Source organism: Coloeus monedula (genome assembly GCF_965178545.1).
Source record: "Coloeus monedula genome assembly, chromosome: 7".
Lineage (NCBI taxonomy): Eukaryota > Metazoa > Chordata > Aves > Passeriformes > Corvidae > Coloeus > Coloeus monedula.
This window is the reverse complement of record NC_138787.1, coordinates 13,706,862-13,721,382: the sequence shown is the minus strand read 5'-3', so window position 1 is coordinate 13,721,382 and position 14,521 is coordinate 13,706,862. Positions and strand designations below refer to the sequence as shown.

The window sequence follows — 14,521 nt, the reverse complement described above, 5'->3', positions numbered from 1 at the left end:
CAGGATCACAAGGCAAATAATAAGAGAATTGTGTAGGTGGAATATGTTTCACCTAGTGGGTCGGGATCTTACAGGACCAGTAAAGTGTGCTTAAACTGTACTGCATTTGAGCATTCCACCCTTAAAGAAAGGGTATAACAAGTGTCTGGAAGCAACGAATTAGATAAATACCAGGCTAAAAATAAGAGAGATATTCCAAAGAATGTAGAGAAAAATCATGGGGAGAATTTGCCTTTGGGACTGGTGGATTCTCTCCCTGTGGGTATCCTGAAATCAAGATAGAGATACCTCCCTGAAGAAATAACAGGTAGCAGTTATGGGGTTGAGACTGACACTGGTTTTGTGGCATTCAGATTAGATGAGTGTAATACTTGCTTTCATCTGTGTCATCTATGAAAAGTCCAGCTGTGTTGCTTGTCCACAGCAGTTAATGTCAGTGATTTCAGAAAGGAATAAGAGCTGTGACATGGCAGTGGCAGAGCAAGGCAGGCAGGCCTCTAGGCAGCTTCTGGAAAGGGTTTTCTCCTTTTCTTTTCCCAGATCACTATTGCTTTTCCTTCTTTGGGTTTTGATTCTCACTGCAAAACTCCAAAACTAGTCCCTATAGAGTGTTCCCTATTGAAAAGAAAATGGGGCAGTACCTGGCCAGGTTGGAGGTGTGAGCATCAGCAGCACAACCACATAAAATATCTACCCTGTAGGGATTAAATCAGGTTTCCACTGACTGGTGTTCCAAGCTGTGACATAAACACAGCAGCCACAAACTTGACAGCAACAGCAGGAGGCAGTTCTTTATTAAGACGAGAGCACTAGTGAATAAATGAGGAAGGGCAAGTGTGTGTGTGGCGGAAGGCAAAGGGGAGTGGAAAAATTATTAAGTTAAGAAGATGGATTTTTTTTTTCCATCTCCCTGAGCAGTGAACTTTTCCACCAATATAACAGAAAACTTCCAGAGAGAAGCAGAGCCAGTAAAAACAGAGCAGATAACATCAGCTCTGTGTGCTGAGTGGATGGGCAGCTATATTTAGTGGCTGGCAGTGTAAGGAAGAACAATCATTAATGTTGGGAATTGGCTTTGTTAGGGCTTAGAGACAACTGACTGTGATTCCTTAATGACTTCAGTTGCTAAATCAACTCTCCAGACTTCTGCTATCTCCTCAGCAGGGCCATGCGGTGCGGAAACAGGGGTTGAGGAAGGGCTCTGCACCACCCCTCATGCTTGCAGCCCTGGCTAGGACATCTGGAGTGGGTCAGGGCCAAGCAGGGGCTGTCCTGAAGCTGCAGCCAGCTTGAGTTCCCCCAGGGATCCTTCCCACAAGCAGAATCATCTGCAGTACATCATACTGCTTCCCTCCATCCCCAGGCAGGCAGAGGGCAAAGATGCATGGGGAAGGAGCAAGGGTTGCAGACTGGGCACTATGGCATGTGCTCCTCTCTGGCCAGACCCACCCTTTCTACCCTCAGCCTTCCACTGGGCAATGTACAGCCATCAGGAGGAAACCTTCCTCCTGCTTTCTTGAGAATCAGGAGTTGTTGTCACCCTGACACCTGCCCCTCTCCCCATCCCAGTTTCCACCATGGGACCTGGTGCACATCAGTGGTGTGAGAGGCTGTTTGTAAATCTCTTGCTGGAACAAGGTGTTATGTAAGCAGAGACTGTCACCAAGTGTAAACACAAGTGGCCTCTACACAGCGAGCAGCCCCACAATCTCCCTGGGGGTCAGCCCTGCACCCCTGTGCTGTCAGGCACAGGAGAGGTGTTGCTGATCCATTGGGGATGGTGGTGGGTCATGTTTGGGTCTGGGCCAGCTCAGCCAGCTGGATCTGTGGAGGGAGACAGTGGGGGGTTATCAGTGAGGCTCAAGGCAGCACTGAACATGCTCAGCCTCACAGGGAGCTGGCGGCAGCCCCCATGGGATGTGCCACACTGCCACCCCCCATGCAGACGGGTGAGGGGCAGCAGCTGCTCGGGGAGGGATAGAAATGTCCTGCTTTCATTCCCCCGCACCAGCATGGCCAGTAGAGGTAGGGAAGGAGGTCAGAGGGCTGCCTGCTCCTTACCTTTGCCATCAACACACAGCCCAGCCTGTATCCCCCTTCTGCAGGCACCATTGGGGGCCAGGAGGGACAGGGCCACCCCCACTCCTGACGGCGAGGGGCAGCTGGGGTGAGACAGGTTGAGAGTGGCGTATCTGGCAGTTAGGCTTCTCCTGAGACATCCGAATTTCTTGCCTACAATGACAAATACGTGGGTGGTTCCCAGCCTCCTGCTCTGTAAAAGCAGGATTTGTCTTGCTTGTGTGGGTTTTTTTCTAGCTTTTGAGGTGTTTTTTTGTTGTAGCTATGCATCTGGGTGTAGTGTTCATTCTTGGTTTTAGTCCCTGTGCCCAGGTTTTGGGGAATGGGGAGGGGCAAAAGCCTTGTGAGTGGCAGAGGAACCATCATTTTGCCTCATCTCCTGCGCCACTAGCAGCAAAGCCCTCGCTATCCCAAATTTCCAGCCAGTGACTCTGCTGTTAGTCAGTGTTTGGAGGGGAGAGGCTGTACTGCAACATGCCCTTGCTGCTGGCAAAGCTGAGCGCATCCTGTGCTGTTTTGTGTTTTCCCCTTGGCATCCTCCAAGTCTGCTCGGGAAACCAAGCTGGAGTTTGGTTAGCACAGAGCTCAACGATGTGCTGACACCAAACCCAGGAGCCCCCAAAGTTCTGCTTGCCAGCACCGAGTCAGGGGGCTGCCCCCCACTAGTCAGCCAGGGGCAGGAGCAGAGGGTGAGCACAGTAGGGGCGTCGATGTATCCAGCAGCAGAGCAAACCCTCCAGAGAGTTTCCCTGGGGACTCCAGCCCCCTTGAAGTAACCAGTAAATAAATGTGGTGCAAAAATACATCCCTCCCTAGTTATTTACAGCTCGCCCCCACGAGTGTTGCTGGGGAGGTGAGAGCAGCGTGTGCAGGAGCAGCAGCGCAGAGCGGCCCCGCCGGGGGCGTGCGCAGACCCCAGCGCTGCCGGAGGCGCGAGGGTGCCCAGGCTCTGTGGGCCCCGCCTGACCCACAGATGTGTGCAGAGCTGTCCTGGCATGACCTGGCCCAGCAGCCGTGCCCGGCAGCACGCCACAGCTGCAAGAGTAGGAAGGGATGACCATCGCTGGGCTGAGTCTGGGCAATGCCTGCCCCTGAGTTCAAGAGAGGCAGGTGCTTTTCCAGCCCTCCCAAGGTGTATTGCTTTTTCAGCATGAATTCATAGTCCTGGCTTGCTTAAGCTGCAGAGAGCATGAGCTTCTTATCTGAATACTGGGTTGAATTTTGCAGCCCATGCCCTGTAAATAATTATAACCATCCCTTCTCGCTTTAAAAAATAGTAATGAAATCCTTGTAGGTCTGTGAATGTGTAGGTCTGTGAATGGGGCACCTACTGAGACTAGACCTGTGTGCAGAGCACTTTCAGACAGAGAACTTCTTCTCTGCCTTTTCAGTAAAAATGACAAATGCTTCTGCCTGTAATGTCTTTCCCAGTCTCCTGTGGTAACTTCCTCAGCCATCTGAGATTATGCTTTTCTTCCAATTAGGAACATGATGTGTTTTGTCACTGCTTGACAACATCTGCCATGTGGAGACAAAAGCAGGTGGCTGATCTGGAGATGGCCAAAATAAAGAAGGGAAAAAAACATTCACTGATGCCAGAAATAATAGTAATAATAGTGCATATGGAATTTGTACTATGATCCAGGCAGCCTGATTAATTAAAAGGGAAGAGAAAGGCCCTTGAATGTGCGGGCTCAGCAAATGCCAGGCTGTGCCCTCCCCTAGGAGCACGCCCTGTAACTGGAGGCGGCTGTGGGACCTTGTTTTGCTCCGTGCTGTACTCTTGAAAGCATGTGTGTTTCTTTTTGTGCGTCTGCATGCCTCCCACCTAGCAACCCTGTTCTGTGTCTCCTCCCCAGGGGCAACCCTCCTGCCAGGGACCGAGCCCACAGTGGACACGGTGTCAGTGCAGCCCATCCCAGCCTACTGGTATTACGTTATTGCCGCCGGAGGTGCTGTTGTGGTGCTGGTCTCCGTCGCGCTGGCCCTTGTGCTCCACTACCACCGGTTCCGCTATGCGGCCAAGAAGAGTGATCACTCCATCACCTACAAAACCTCCCACTATGCCAACGGGGCCCCTGTGGCCGTGGAGCCCACCCTAACCATAAAACTAGAGCAAGACCCCAGCTTGCGCTGCTGAGAGCCGAACAGGAACGAGAAAGCAAACAAAACACAAAACAGACAGACAGACAGAAACTAAGACTTCAAATACGTTGCCTCAGTTTTGCACTTTTTTCCTTACCTAGCATACGTGTGAACTCTTAGATATCTCCATCCCTTCTCCGTCCCCCAGCCCTCCCCGAATCTTTTACAAACTCTAAACTAATGCTGCATCTTGGATCGCCAGAAGAGACACACCGCCCCTTCACTTCAGAAGTGAACGCTCCCTTTCTATTACTTTTCAAGGATATTTGGGGTGTTGGGTGGGGGTTTATTTTGTTCTGTTTGTTTGGGGAGTATTTTTTTTTTGTTGGTCGGCTTCTTTGGGTTTTTTTCTCGTCCCAGTAGGCAACCTGCAAGGGAACCTGATGGTGAGCCTGGAAGCTTGTGTGTGAGACCCGTGTGCATGTATGCTAAATCTGCGTGTGCAAGTGTGCATGGGAGTGTGTGTGTCTGACTGACTGAATGTATATTTAGAAACAGCCCCTTTTTAATTTGCTTGTTATTGCTTCTACTTGCACAGGGAATGCTTTTATTTTTGTTTTTGTTGTTAATTTTCCCCCCTTCCCACCTCCTCTCCGGAAGGTCTGGGATGTGTTTATGGTGAATACCCTGATTTGTTTACTTGGGGAAGAGAGCAATGCTTTTTTGTTGCCTTATCTAGCTTTGGCTGGGTTTCTTGTTTGATAGTGTTAATGTCTTGGGTGCAAATTGAGAAGAGGCCAGGCTGGACAGTAGGAATGTCCACCTCAGATGGCTAGAAGAATCCAGAGAGGTCCATAGACATTCAAAAAGTAAGATCTCTCCATTTTATTCTTTCTGCAGCCAACATGAGATAACACAGCCATTGTTTGGAAGAGGGAGGGGAAGCCTTCCTCTTCCCCCACCTGCAAGTGAATCTATTTAAAGTTGCCTTATATCAGAGAAGCTCATAATGAATGTTTTGTTTGTATCTGTTAAAGCCAGCCTTAGGGTAACACGTAGACTTCAGCAGGTCTTAGTGGATGCTAAATACTGTAGTTTCTTGAGAATTGAAGGTTTATTTATTTAATAAGTATCCTCGCTCTGGGTGCTGATGGTTTTGCTTTTACACGGGGAACGGGGAGAGGGCTCCTCCTTGTCTTTCTGCTAGAAATGTTCAAGGGACAAGTATAGTTCCCCTTTCTGGGTTTGGTTTTCTTTCTTCTGCCCAATCCATAGCTGCTGAATCATAAAAATTGCCCATTGACTTTCTAGAATGTCAGTTTTGCGTTTGCTAATGTTCTGCTTCTTAGAGTGCCAGTAACATCTAGCAAGCCAAGCCCAGCCAGGGCGCCTGGGGGGCCCAGCTATTGCTGCTGCTTTAACTGGGGAGGCGAGGAGGAGCCTCCACATGCCTCCAACTGTTGAATGGCCCAGCGTATTGTAGTGGAAATGCCTTATTTAAATTACTGAATGATGACATGCAAAAGTGGTTTGAATTGTTAACCCTAATCTGTTTGCAGGCAAAAAAAGTACCTCCAGTGAGCAAGGTTCTCCATCTTGTTTGTGTCCATCTGTGATGAGTGATCAGACTCCCTCCCCCCTTCTAAACTTGCTAGTGCCCACCCCTCCTTTGTCCATTAATATTGCATAAAATGAATCAAGATGAGCAGCTCTGTTAACTTCTCTGCAGTCTTGAGCTGCCTTTTGGTCTGGGAAAAAAGTAGAAATACAAACTGTGCTGAAGTGGTATTGGCCCCTCTTGCAGCACAGCCCTATCTCCAGGGGATGTCTGTCAATGGGGGTGTCACTCTATCCCCCTCCTTGCCTTAATTCATGCAGCCAGTTTCAGCTCCCCATGCTGTTTTCACAGCAGATTTCAGTGGGATCCTCTCAGCTGCAGCAGCAAGCATCTCAAACAAGCAGGGAGTGCAGAAAAGCCCAGGGTGACGTGCCATGGTGAGCACATTAGGTGTGGTGGGTGCTTGGGGCACCACTGCACCCGAGCCTGGCTCCCACAAGGTTTTTGAGAGCAGCAGGGGCATGCCTGTCCCATAGGGCCAGAATGGAATCGGGGCGCTCCTGCCACCCAGAAGGCAGTGCCATTGAAAGGTCCCTGGAGGGGGCTTCCAGGGCCAGGGTGCTTTCACCATGAGCCTCCTCGTCATACAGCACTGGTGTTGCAGCGCATCTGGTTTGAGATGTGGAATCCCATCCCCCTAAGTCAGCTGCAAATTAAAACAGATGTGAAAAACTGGCATGCGCTCACTGCATCTTCAGGTCAGCCCAAGCCATGTAAGCAAATGATACTGTCACGCTTCCAAAGTCAGTTCAGTCTCCCTAGTTCAGACGATCTCACTTTGACCAGGTTCACCCCCATAGACTTAGCAAGTGTGCATTGGTGTGTCAGAGAGGAGAATGTGGCACCGTGTCTTTCAAACCAAAATCACCAAAGACAAAACAGAAGGTCACTTCGAGATTTTTACTCCCAGTTCTCCCCTGCTCCTTGAGCCCTGACATCCCCAGCGTTGCCCAGTTGCCTGTGTGTGAAAAATATCTTGTGGAAATTTGAAATTCTTTGAAGATGTATTGTGTGGAATGTAATAAAATGATGATATTTTTATACAAATATCTGGGGTTTTTCTTTCTTCTTCTTTCTTTGCTAATGAGAATGGTGTTGGTTGAAGCAAAGCAGAGTTTCAAAACTCTTTGGAGCATCAGGGCTATTCCTTTTAGCCAAGTGAAGCTCCAGTTTCTGCTGTGTGCAGACCCAGCTCCCAGCAGCACAGCTGCTGTGTGCATCCTGCCTCACTGCACTCAGGATTGGGCCATTAATAGCAGCTTTTAGATCCATTGCATTCGTACCAGTCCTTAGTGGGAGTTTCGGGAGGCTGGACTGACTCTTGGGACTGTTTGGGGATTTCACTAGCATTGCCTAAGTGCTAAATTGCTCAGTGTGATTATGCAGAATTTCTCCAGCTGGGGCCCCTGGAGATGGAACATCCGACTTTCCGGGGCCCCTGGGGCTGGTTCTGCTGCCAGCTCCACTGAGCCGCACGCTCTGTCCCTGAGCACAGCAAAAAATGGGTACACCATTACCAAAATTAATAATGAAAACAGCAATGCTTTCCCCTTCTGTGCAATCCTTGTCTCTGTGTGTCAGACTGTGCAGGAGACCCACTTGGTAGCGGCCCGGGTGCCACAGCACCGAGTGCTTGGAAAGGTGTATGTCCTCTGCTTTCCCTCCACCTGAGTCCTCCCAACTTTGTTACAGGGACCTCTGCTGCAGCAGTTCTGCTTCCCATCTTCCCTAGAGCACCTTTCACCCCTTCGGCAGAGTCAGCAGCATCACATTTCATGTGAAATATATTTTGCTGCCAGTTTGAGAGGTTTTTCCTTCCCTCCTTCATTTATTTTCCTTCTCTCATATTCTTTACCCTGGCATAAAGCTCAGCTTTGCAATGAAACTTCCTGACTTTACTTAGGAATTCAGGCCATCAACAAAAAAATAATTCAAATGTGATCCCTCACATTGGCTATTCAAACACAAGCAAAGCTGAGGACCCGAGCTGCTTTTTTGGGAGAGGGCTTTTTCTTTTCTCTAATTGTACAGCAAAGCAAATTACACTTGTAATTTGCATTTTGTACACTTCAGCGACTGTTCAAGCAAAATTCAAAACAAATATGCACATGTGAAAAACAGGGAGGGAGTGACTGACTGATGGCTTCCCAACAAGGAAGAAAAAAATTCTGTTAAGTAAACAGACGAAAAGGGAGGAATCGTTCAGGATTAATTATTCCGTACGTGTGCCACAGACAGATTGGCCGGAGAGTTGGGAGCTGCTCAGGCTGCAGCACATCCTAGGGAAGAAAGCAGCTAAAATTAGCATGCTTTGTTTAAGGAAATAAATACAGCTTAGTGTGATTTTGATGCAAACTCTTCTGTCAGTAACTTCAGGCATTTAAGTGTCTACTTCAAAAAAAAAAAAGAAAACTTTTTTTGGGAGCAGTAGGGGCTCTGTTTTTCAGGGAGCAGCGTTAGGAGTGGAAGCCTGATGTGTCTTGTGTGTCGGGGAGGCTTTGGGCGTGGTTCCCTGGTGGTACGTGGCGTGATTTTATCTTATCTCTACAGTTTGCATTGCGTTGTAGGAGCAGAAGGGGGTCCATGGGCACTCTCTGTAAGCACTGGGGCAAAGCCAGTGCCTAATGGGGATGTGAGAGCAGGAGTGCTGACCTGGCAAAGCAAAGGGCGCCGTGGGAAGGGCTGTGCTGTGCCTTGGCAATGTCAGTGTGTCCGAGATGGCTGATCGGGCAGGAGCAAGCTGCAAAGCTCACTCACTAGCCGAGGGACCGGCCGCACAGTTGGGTCAGCCTCCTGCCAGGGCAGGCACCTGCAGGATGACACTTGGCACGGGGACCCCAGAGCTGCTCGCTCCCCGGGCTGTGGCGGAGAGGTTGGCTTTTCCTGGCCTGGATGAAATGCCTCTGCTGCTGAGTGCAAGGGAACAAGGTAGAAACCAGGCTGTGCATGGGGCTATGTTTGGATTTTTGCCCCTCTAGAAACCCTGTGAAAACCTACTAACTTTACCAGGGCCAGCCCCCACTTAACCCTGTGTCAGGGCAGCAGAGTGAGGCATGCAGACAGCAGGCGAGGCCCCGAGGCGAGCTTGGACAGCCGCTTGGCTTTCCGCCACAGCTCCTCCATCAGTGGCTTTGGCGGCTCTTAGCAGAGACTGCAGGCGTGACTGCCAGTTTGAGGAATCGAGTGTCGTTAGCCACTGCACTGTAAAAACAAACAGCAACAACGGGGAGGGTGATAAACATACCAGGATGCCACAGAGCTGCCAGCCTCTCCCCCAGCTCTGAGCCCTTACATGGCAGTGGCGGGGCACAGTGCCACCCTTGCACCGAGGAGCTGCTCGGTTTGGGGCAGGTGAGCTCAGCACGGAGCACAGAACCCACGTGTCAGCTCCTTACCCAGGCTGTCCAGAGCTAAGAGAGAGGGAGAGGAAACACGCTGTGTAATGCCACAGTCATGCCGTACACACACACGCCACCACCACTGTTTCCCTGGCCCGGTGCTGGTGCTGAGGAGAGGTGCAAAAGTAGGGCACGCTGGAGAAGGGGTCAGGCTGCAATAGGGGATGTGTCTGCTGCAGGGAGGGTTTGGCAGGGTGCTCATTTTGAGCAGCTACCTTGGCCATCTGCCATGCATGCAGCAGGGCCTGGTGCCACGTGTTGGAGGGCAGCACTGGGGCTGCAAATAGCTGCCTGCTCATGGCCACCTCCACACCAAGCACCCAGCCCAGCTCCATGTCTCCAAGTGCTTTTGGCGGGGGGTCTTCACCTGCCCAGCCATACTTTCCCACCTTATCTTCATATGGGAAGCACGCGGAGTGCAAGAGGCTCATCTGTGCCCCCAGTTTGACGACAGTTCTGTGGTGGTCTATGGTGTGCACCATTTGCCACCAGGCAGCCCCAAGGCAATCTGAGAATAAGGTCCAGCAGTTCCTGCACTGCGGAGGGAGGCCAGGCCAGGGAGTGGCAGCTTCTTTGCTTTCTTTAATGCTCAACTGTAGCCAAAGCACTGTTTTAATTTGAAATTTGGCAGGGATTTATCCCTTCTGTAAACTAAAGTAGTCCTGTGTTTCTGGAGGAGTGGGAAAGAGAGAAGTGAGGTGAATTTTCAGCTGGAAATAGAGCAATGGGGGATTCAGAGAGAATGTTTCTGCCTGGAGCCTGTGCTGCTGCTTTGAGAAGTGCCTCTCCATTTGCTGAGGGTGGGAGGTGTCGCCCCCAGCCCCCGGGGCTCCCAGCCAGAGGAGCAGTGCTGCGCAGCCGCCAAGCAGAGCGGTGTCAAGGCGAGGCCATGGCGGCTGCTCTGCTGTGTCAAAACAAAATGATGTGTGTTGGAGTCACACTATTGCTGTGGAGAGAAAAGGACTGGGAATGAGCAAAGAGAGACAAGCAAGGATGAGAGCAGAGCTGGAGCTCTGCCTCTTTCTGCCAAGAATGGGAAATGGCAATTTCTGACCCTGTTTTCCTGGCTTTGGCTGCATTTAATGTGTCAGACCCTCATGGGCACTGTTTGGCAGCAGAGCAGCGGTGTACCTCCTACGCTCCCTTTGCTGGGCAGGATAGCACTGGCCAAGAGGGATGTTGTAGCAGCAGGAGAGAGGGGTGAGCATGTAGCTGGCTGCCCTCAAGTCCTTTCCACAGTGGGGGAACAACCATTTGCTGCTTATTTCCCCAAAACCAGCAATTTGTTTTTCTTCTTCCTACACACTCTGCTTTTTTGTCCCAGCAGGCACAGCCACAGATATTACTGGGAATGAAAGGCTGTAGGAAGCAGAGCTCACAAACCACCATCACCTGGTGCATGGCTTTCAGTCCCAGAGCCTGTGGACCCCTGCAGAAAGTGAGGAGCAGGAGCACAGGGAGAGTGGGAGTGCATCCTGAGTGCTCTCCAGGAGAGACTAGTCTGTGCCAGAGTGTCTCTAGGCAGGCAATAATAAGATCTGGAAATTGCTGCAAGTTGATACATTGTTTGGGAAAGGCACCTCCTGCTGAGAGCTCATTTTGTTCAACCAGAAAGACTCTAAGAGGCATCACAGATAATCTGCAAATGCCTTGTGTAGAGAGAGATGCCAGGTGATAGAGCTCTGCCCCAGGGTGGAGGGACCTGTGCCTGGGACTTAAACCAGACAAAGTCAGGCTAGAAAGAAACAGCAATCTTTTTCCTGACATTTGTCATTTGCCTTGGAAGAACGTGTCCAGGTTCCAGCAATCAGGCCTGGGTGTTCTCTCCACAGCAATAGCTCTTGGCTTGGTGCGGAGGTCTCTGCTGCTGGCAAGCCCGTGCAGGAGGGCTGGCATCGAGCACCTGTGGTGGTGGGAAGTACACGCCAGGCTCTAAGACATGCTGAGCTCATGCTCAAGACAGCTTGGAGAGGTGAGCTGCCTTGGGCAGGTTCAGAGAGCTTTCCTGCAAGAGGCACGTGTACGTCTGTGGTGGGACACCAGAGAACCTTGTCTGCTCTCGTGCCTCCCTCGTCCACCCTGGCACAATCCCTCCCACCCCTGCTACTATTTTAAAACAGACATACACTGAAGCTCTTTAATCTCTGGGAATACTAATTTTCTCTTGCTCTTCCTCCATGTGAGTTCATACAAACATGGCACTTAAATCAGCCCTTGTCTTTGATTAGAATTTTATCTTTCTTTTTTCAGGGCCCATAAATTAGCCTTTTAGCTGGCAGTACTCTCAGATCCAACAGATAACAGCCTTTCTTGGCATCCGGCTGTTTCCAACATCATTGCTAATATCATCTTTTGGCCATGACTGGCTAGGTGCTCACAGCCATCATTTGGCACACAGGCTTTGAAAATGGCCTTTCACTCAGGAGAAATCATTCCTCATATATAATTCCAGTTTCCCCCCAACTTTCTTGACTACCTTTCTCCAATGTGTTTTTTCCTTTTTCAAATGCAAGGTAAATTGTGCCTGAAGTCTGCCCTTTAAGGAAGCAGCTCTCCACAAGACAGAGTGATGCATGTTTCTCCCATTCTGCCCACCAGCTTGCAGGGCTTTTCTGGGGACCACTTTCTAAGGGAGTTCTGTAGCCTGCTCCACTTGTGACAGCATTGCTGAGACTTGTCCCAAAGGACCCTAATTGATGACAAACAGCAGGCTAGATTCTGTGACAGGCTAGATTCTAAATCATCTCCACTAGGAACTGAACTGAGACCACCAGCTTCAATTCCCACAGACACCCACACAGCCTGAGCTGATTCAGTTAATGACTCAAGAAACCCCAGTATGAAAAAAGAAATGTTGAATTATATTTTTCTAAAGCTTTCCAGAGGGTGTAGAGCCCTGCATGATAACATACAATCAAATAGCAATGAAATGGCATGTGGGGAACAGAAGAATGAGGGTCTGAGGAGGAAGGAAAATGGGCAAGTAGGAAGTTGTCATTTAAGCAGAACTTAAGAGTTGTATTAGCATGGGGAATTAAGCAAATCACTAGAAGAGTAAACAGATTCTGGGCTGGGCTTTTTGTATAAATGTTCTCTCTTTTCAAGTGTTCCCAGTGCTCCTTCTTTTCAGGCTGGAAGAACTGGTGTTCTTTTGAAAGTGTTGATTAACCAATACTTTTTTATTTCTCGCTTGTCCCTCAAGGTTACCCTGGGAAGTTACAAAAGGATCAAATTGGTAGCATGTTCTCACACAAAATTTAGAGCAGCTACAATATGGAATGTCAAATGACTTCCAACAGCCTTTCTCCACACATTGCCTCCTTGGGCAGACTATCATCTAACTTTGACCTCTGCTTATCTTTGAGCAACATACAGTTTCTGTAGGGTTGTATAGGTGACACGGATGGCAAATCTCACTGCTTGTCTTCCAGTGGGTGACTAGCAGTACGGATGTCTCCACGTGTGAACTGCTTTGCAAGTTATTTTCCACATGTTTGGATCTAAATGTTTGCAAGAGGCCCTCAGGCAGTTCTCCCAGCCCTTAGATGTTGCCATCTGGCCTGTCAGTTCGAGAACTGTTGAGAAATCATGTGAACTCACCACTAAAGTGAGGACTTACAGAAGGCAGTGTGCACCTGTGTTTCTTCAACAAGGTACCAGCAGCCCTGAGTCAGCTTAACTCACTAGATGCAGAATTCATCAGCAGGAGGGGCAAGCGCTGGGCTGTGAGCATTCCTGTTGCCGGGTTCACTTGAAAATTCAAAGGAATCTCTTAATCCTTTGGGCGCAGATACAATTCTGCCCGAGGAATGGGGAGGTATCATCAGTACCAGCAGAGGATTGCTGCAGTCAGGTGTCAGAGGGTGTTGGGGCAGCATGGCTTTCAGCAGAGACCCCGCTCTGGAAGGGAACCCTGAAATGTCACTGGCATGGATTGCCTGACACAGTTGTCTGGGATAGCAAAAAAATGTATTTGACAATTCAGGAGGCCTTTTTGAGTCCTAAATATCCATGCAAATTGGCAGAAATATTCTTTTGTAAGGTTTTGAATAATTTCTTTGCACATGGCTTTTTAGGCACAAGTTAGATTCTTTGGTTTTGGTTGTTTGTAAGCAACCTCTTTAAACTCTTCTTGCCATTTTGGCACAAGACACAAAGTAATCTTGGTTCCAACTACAACTATTTCCAAGGTGTGACTTCTGTCACTTTCTAGTCCCTGATTTTTTGCATTCCTGATCATTTTGAGACACCTTCTCAGTTGAGGACCCCAAGTTACAGTCAGCTTTGAAAACTCTTGGCAGATTGAAATGAAAAGATATTTTCTTTTGGAAAAGTGGAAAAGAGCCGTGGTAACTGTACGCAGAGATAATGATAGGAAGACTGCACAGGAAAATAACTTACTTCTGCTCAGATTATAATATGTGTCTTTGGTTACTAGTCCTTGTGCTGAACAATAGAAAGAAATGTCACCACTAAAAGGAATTTGGATCAGGGAAATGCTATCATAAGGGCCTAGATATGGACACCCATTTGCCTCTCTCTCTCTATTTCAACCAGCTTTTGCATTAAAGCATATAATGAAGATACACAAATTCCTCAAATTACTGTGAATTTATCTGAAACCCAAAGAGGAACGGGGTCATTGAAGCTCTATATCCAGTCAGATGTATGGGAAAAGATGAAAAGTAGAGTGTGTGCTAAATGGATCCAGCATTAGTGGCAAGTAATGACAGGCACTAAGATCCTGTTCAAAGGTGTAAGGGTAATACCCATGGGCATATTAATAGTGAATTATGGCCATTATGGAGGCACCAGTGACAATATTTTAGTGCTATTCAAGTTGTCTGGTTTCTTTGCTTTTCACTCGCTCTCTTTTCTTCTTAAAAGCTGGTCATTTGGTGGTCATGAAATGTGACAGTGTGAAGATCCTGTTCTCTCAAGTGAGCAAGAGTCTTCACTAACTTTGGCCAAGGAAAGAAGATAAAGAGCTCCTCCTCCTTCCACAAGGAAGAGCCTTGCAGTAGTTTAACTATTACTTTCTTCTGGCTGGTCTCACAATCCAGTGACCAGTGGCAATGATGCCCCCAGAAGGCCTCTTTTAACAAACATTGCTTCCCATTTTGTTGTTCTAGTGAACTTCCCAAGAATGGAGGATGACTTTCCAAGCTCTGAGCAAGACTTTGAAGACAGTGATGATCCAGGTTGGTATCCAAATGCCACATGGACAATTCAGCTGGTGCAGCTTGTGTTTCAGTGTCAGATGCTAAGATTACTCACAAACCTCAGCTTCAGTGGTGTGAGGAGCTGGAACACACTTGAGAACATACATTGAAATGGTGGC

The 14,521-nt window shown here is 48.9% G+C and overlaps 1 protein-coding gene across 5 annotated transcripts in view; it reads left to right on the top strand.

Annotated features, from left to right (window-relative positions):
- Positions 1-14,521, top strand: part of NRP2 (neuropilin 2) — a 98,767-nt gene that overhangs the window by 70,562 nt on the left and 13,684 nt on the right. For 4 of the 5 annotated variants that reach the window (XM_082284717.1, XM_082284720.1, XM_082284718.1 and 1 more), the window contains one exon: positions 14,313-14,381. In XM_082284717.1, the coding sequence (XP_082140843.1) occupies positions 14,313-14,381 (69 nt within the window). Of the gene's footprint in view, positions 1-3,938; positions 6,790-14,312; positions 14,382-14,521 lie in introns of those variants that run through there. The other variant, XM_082284719.1, reaches the window with a different exon arrangement.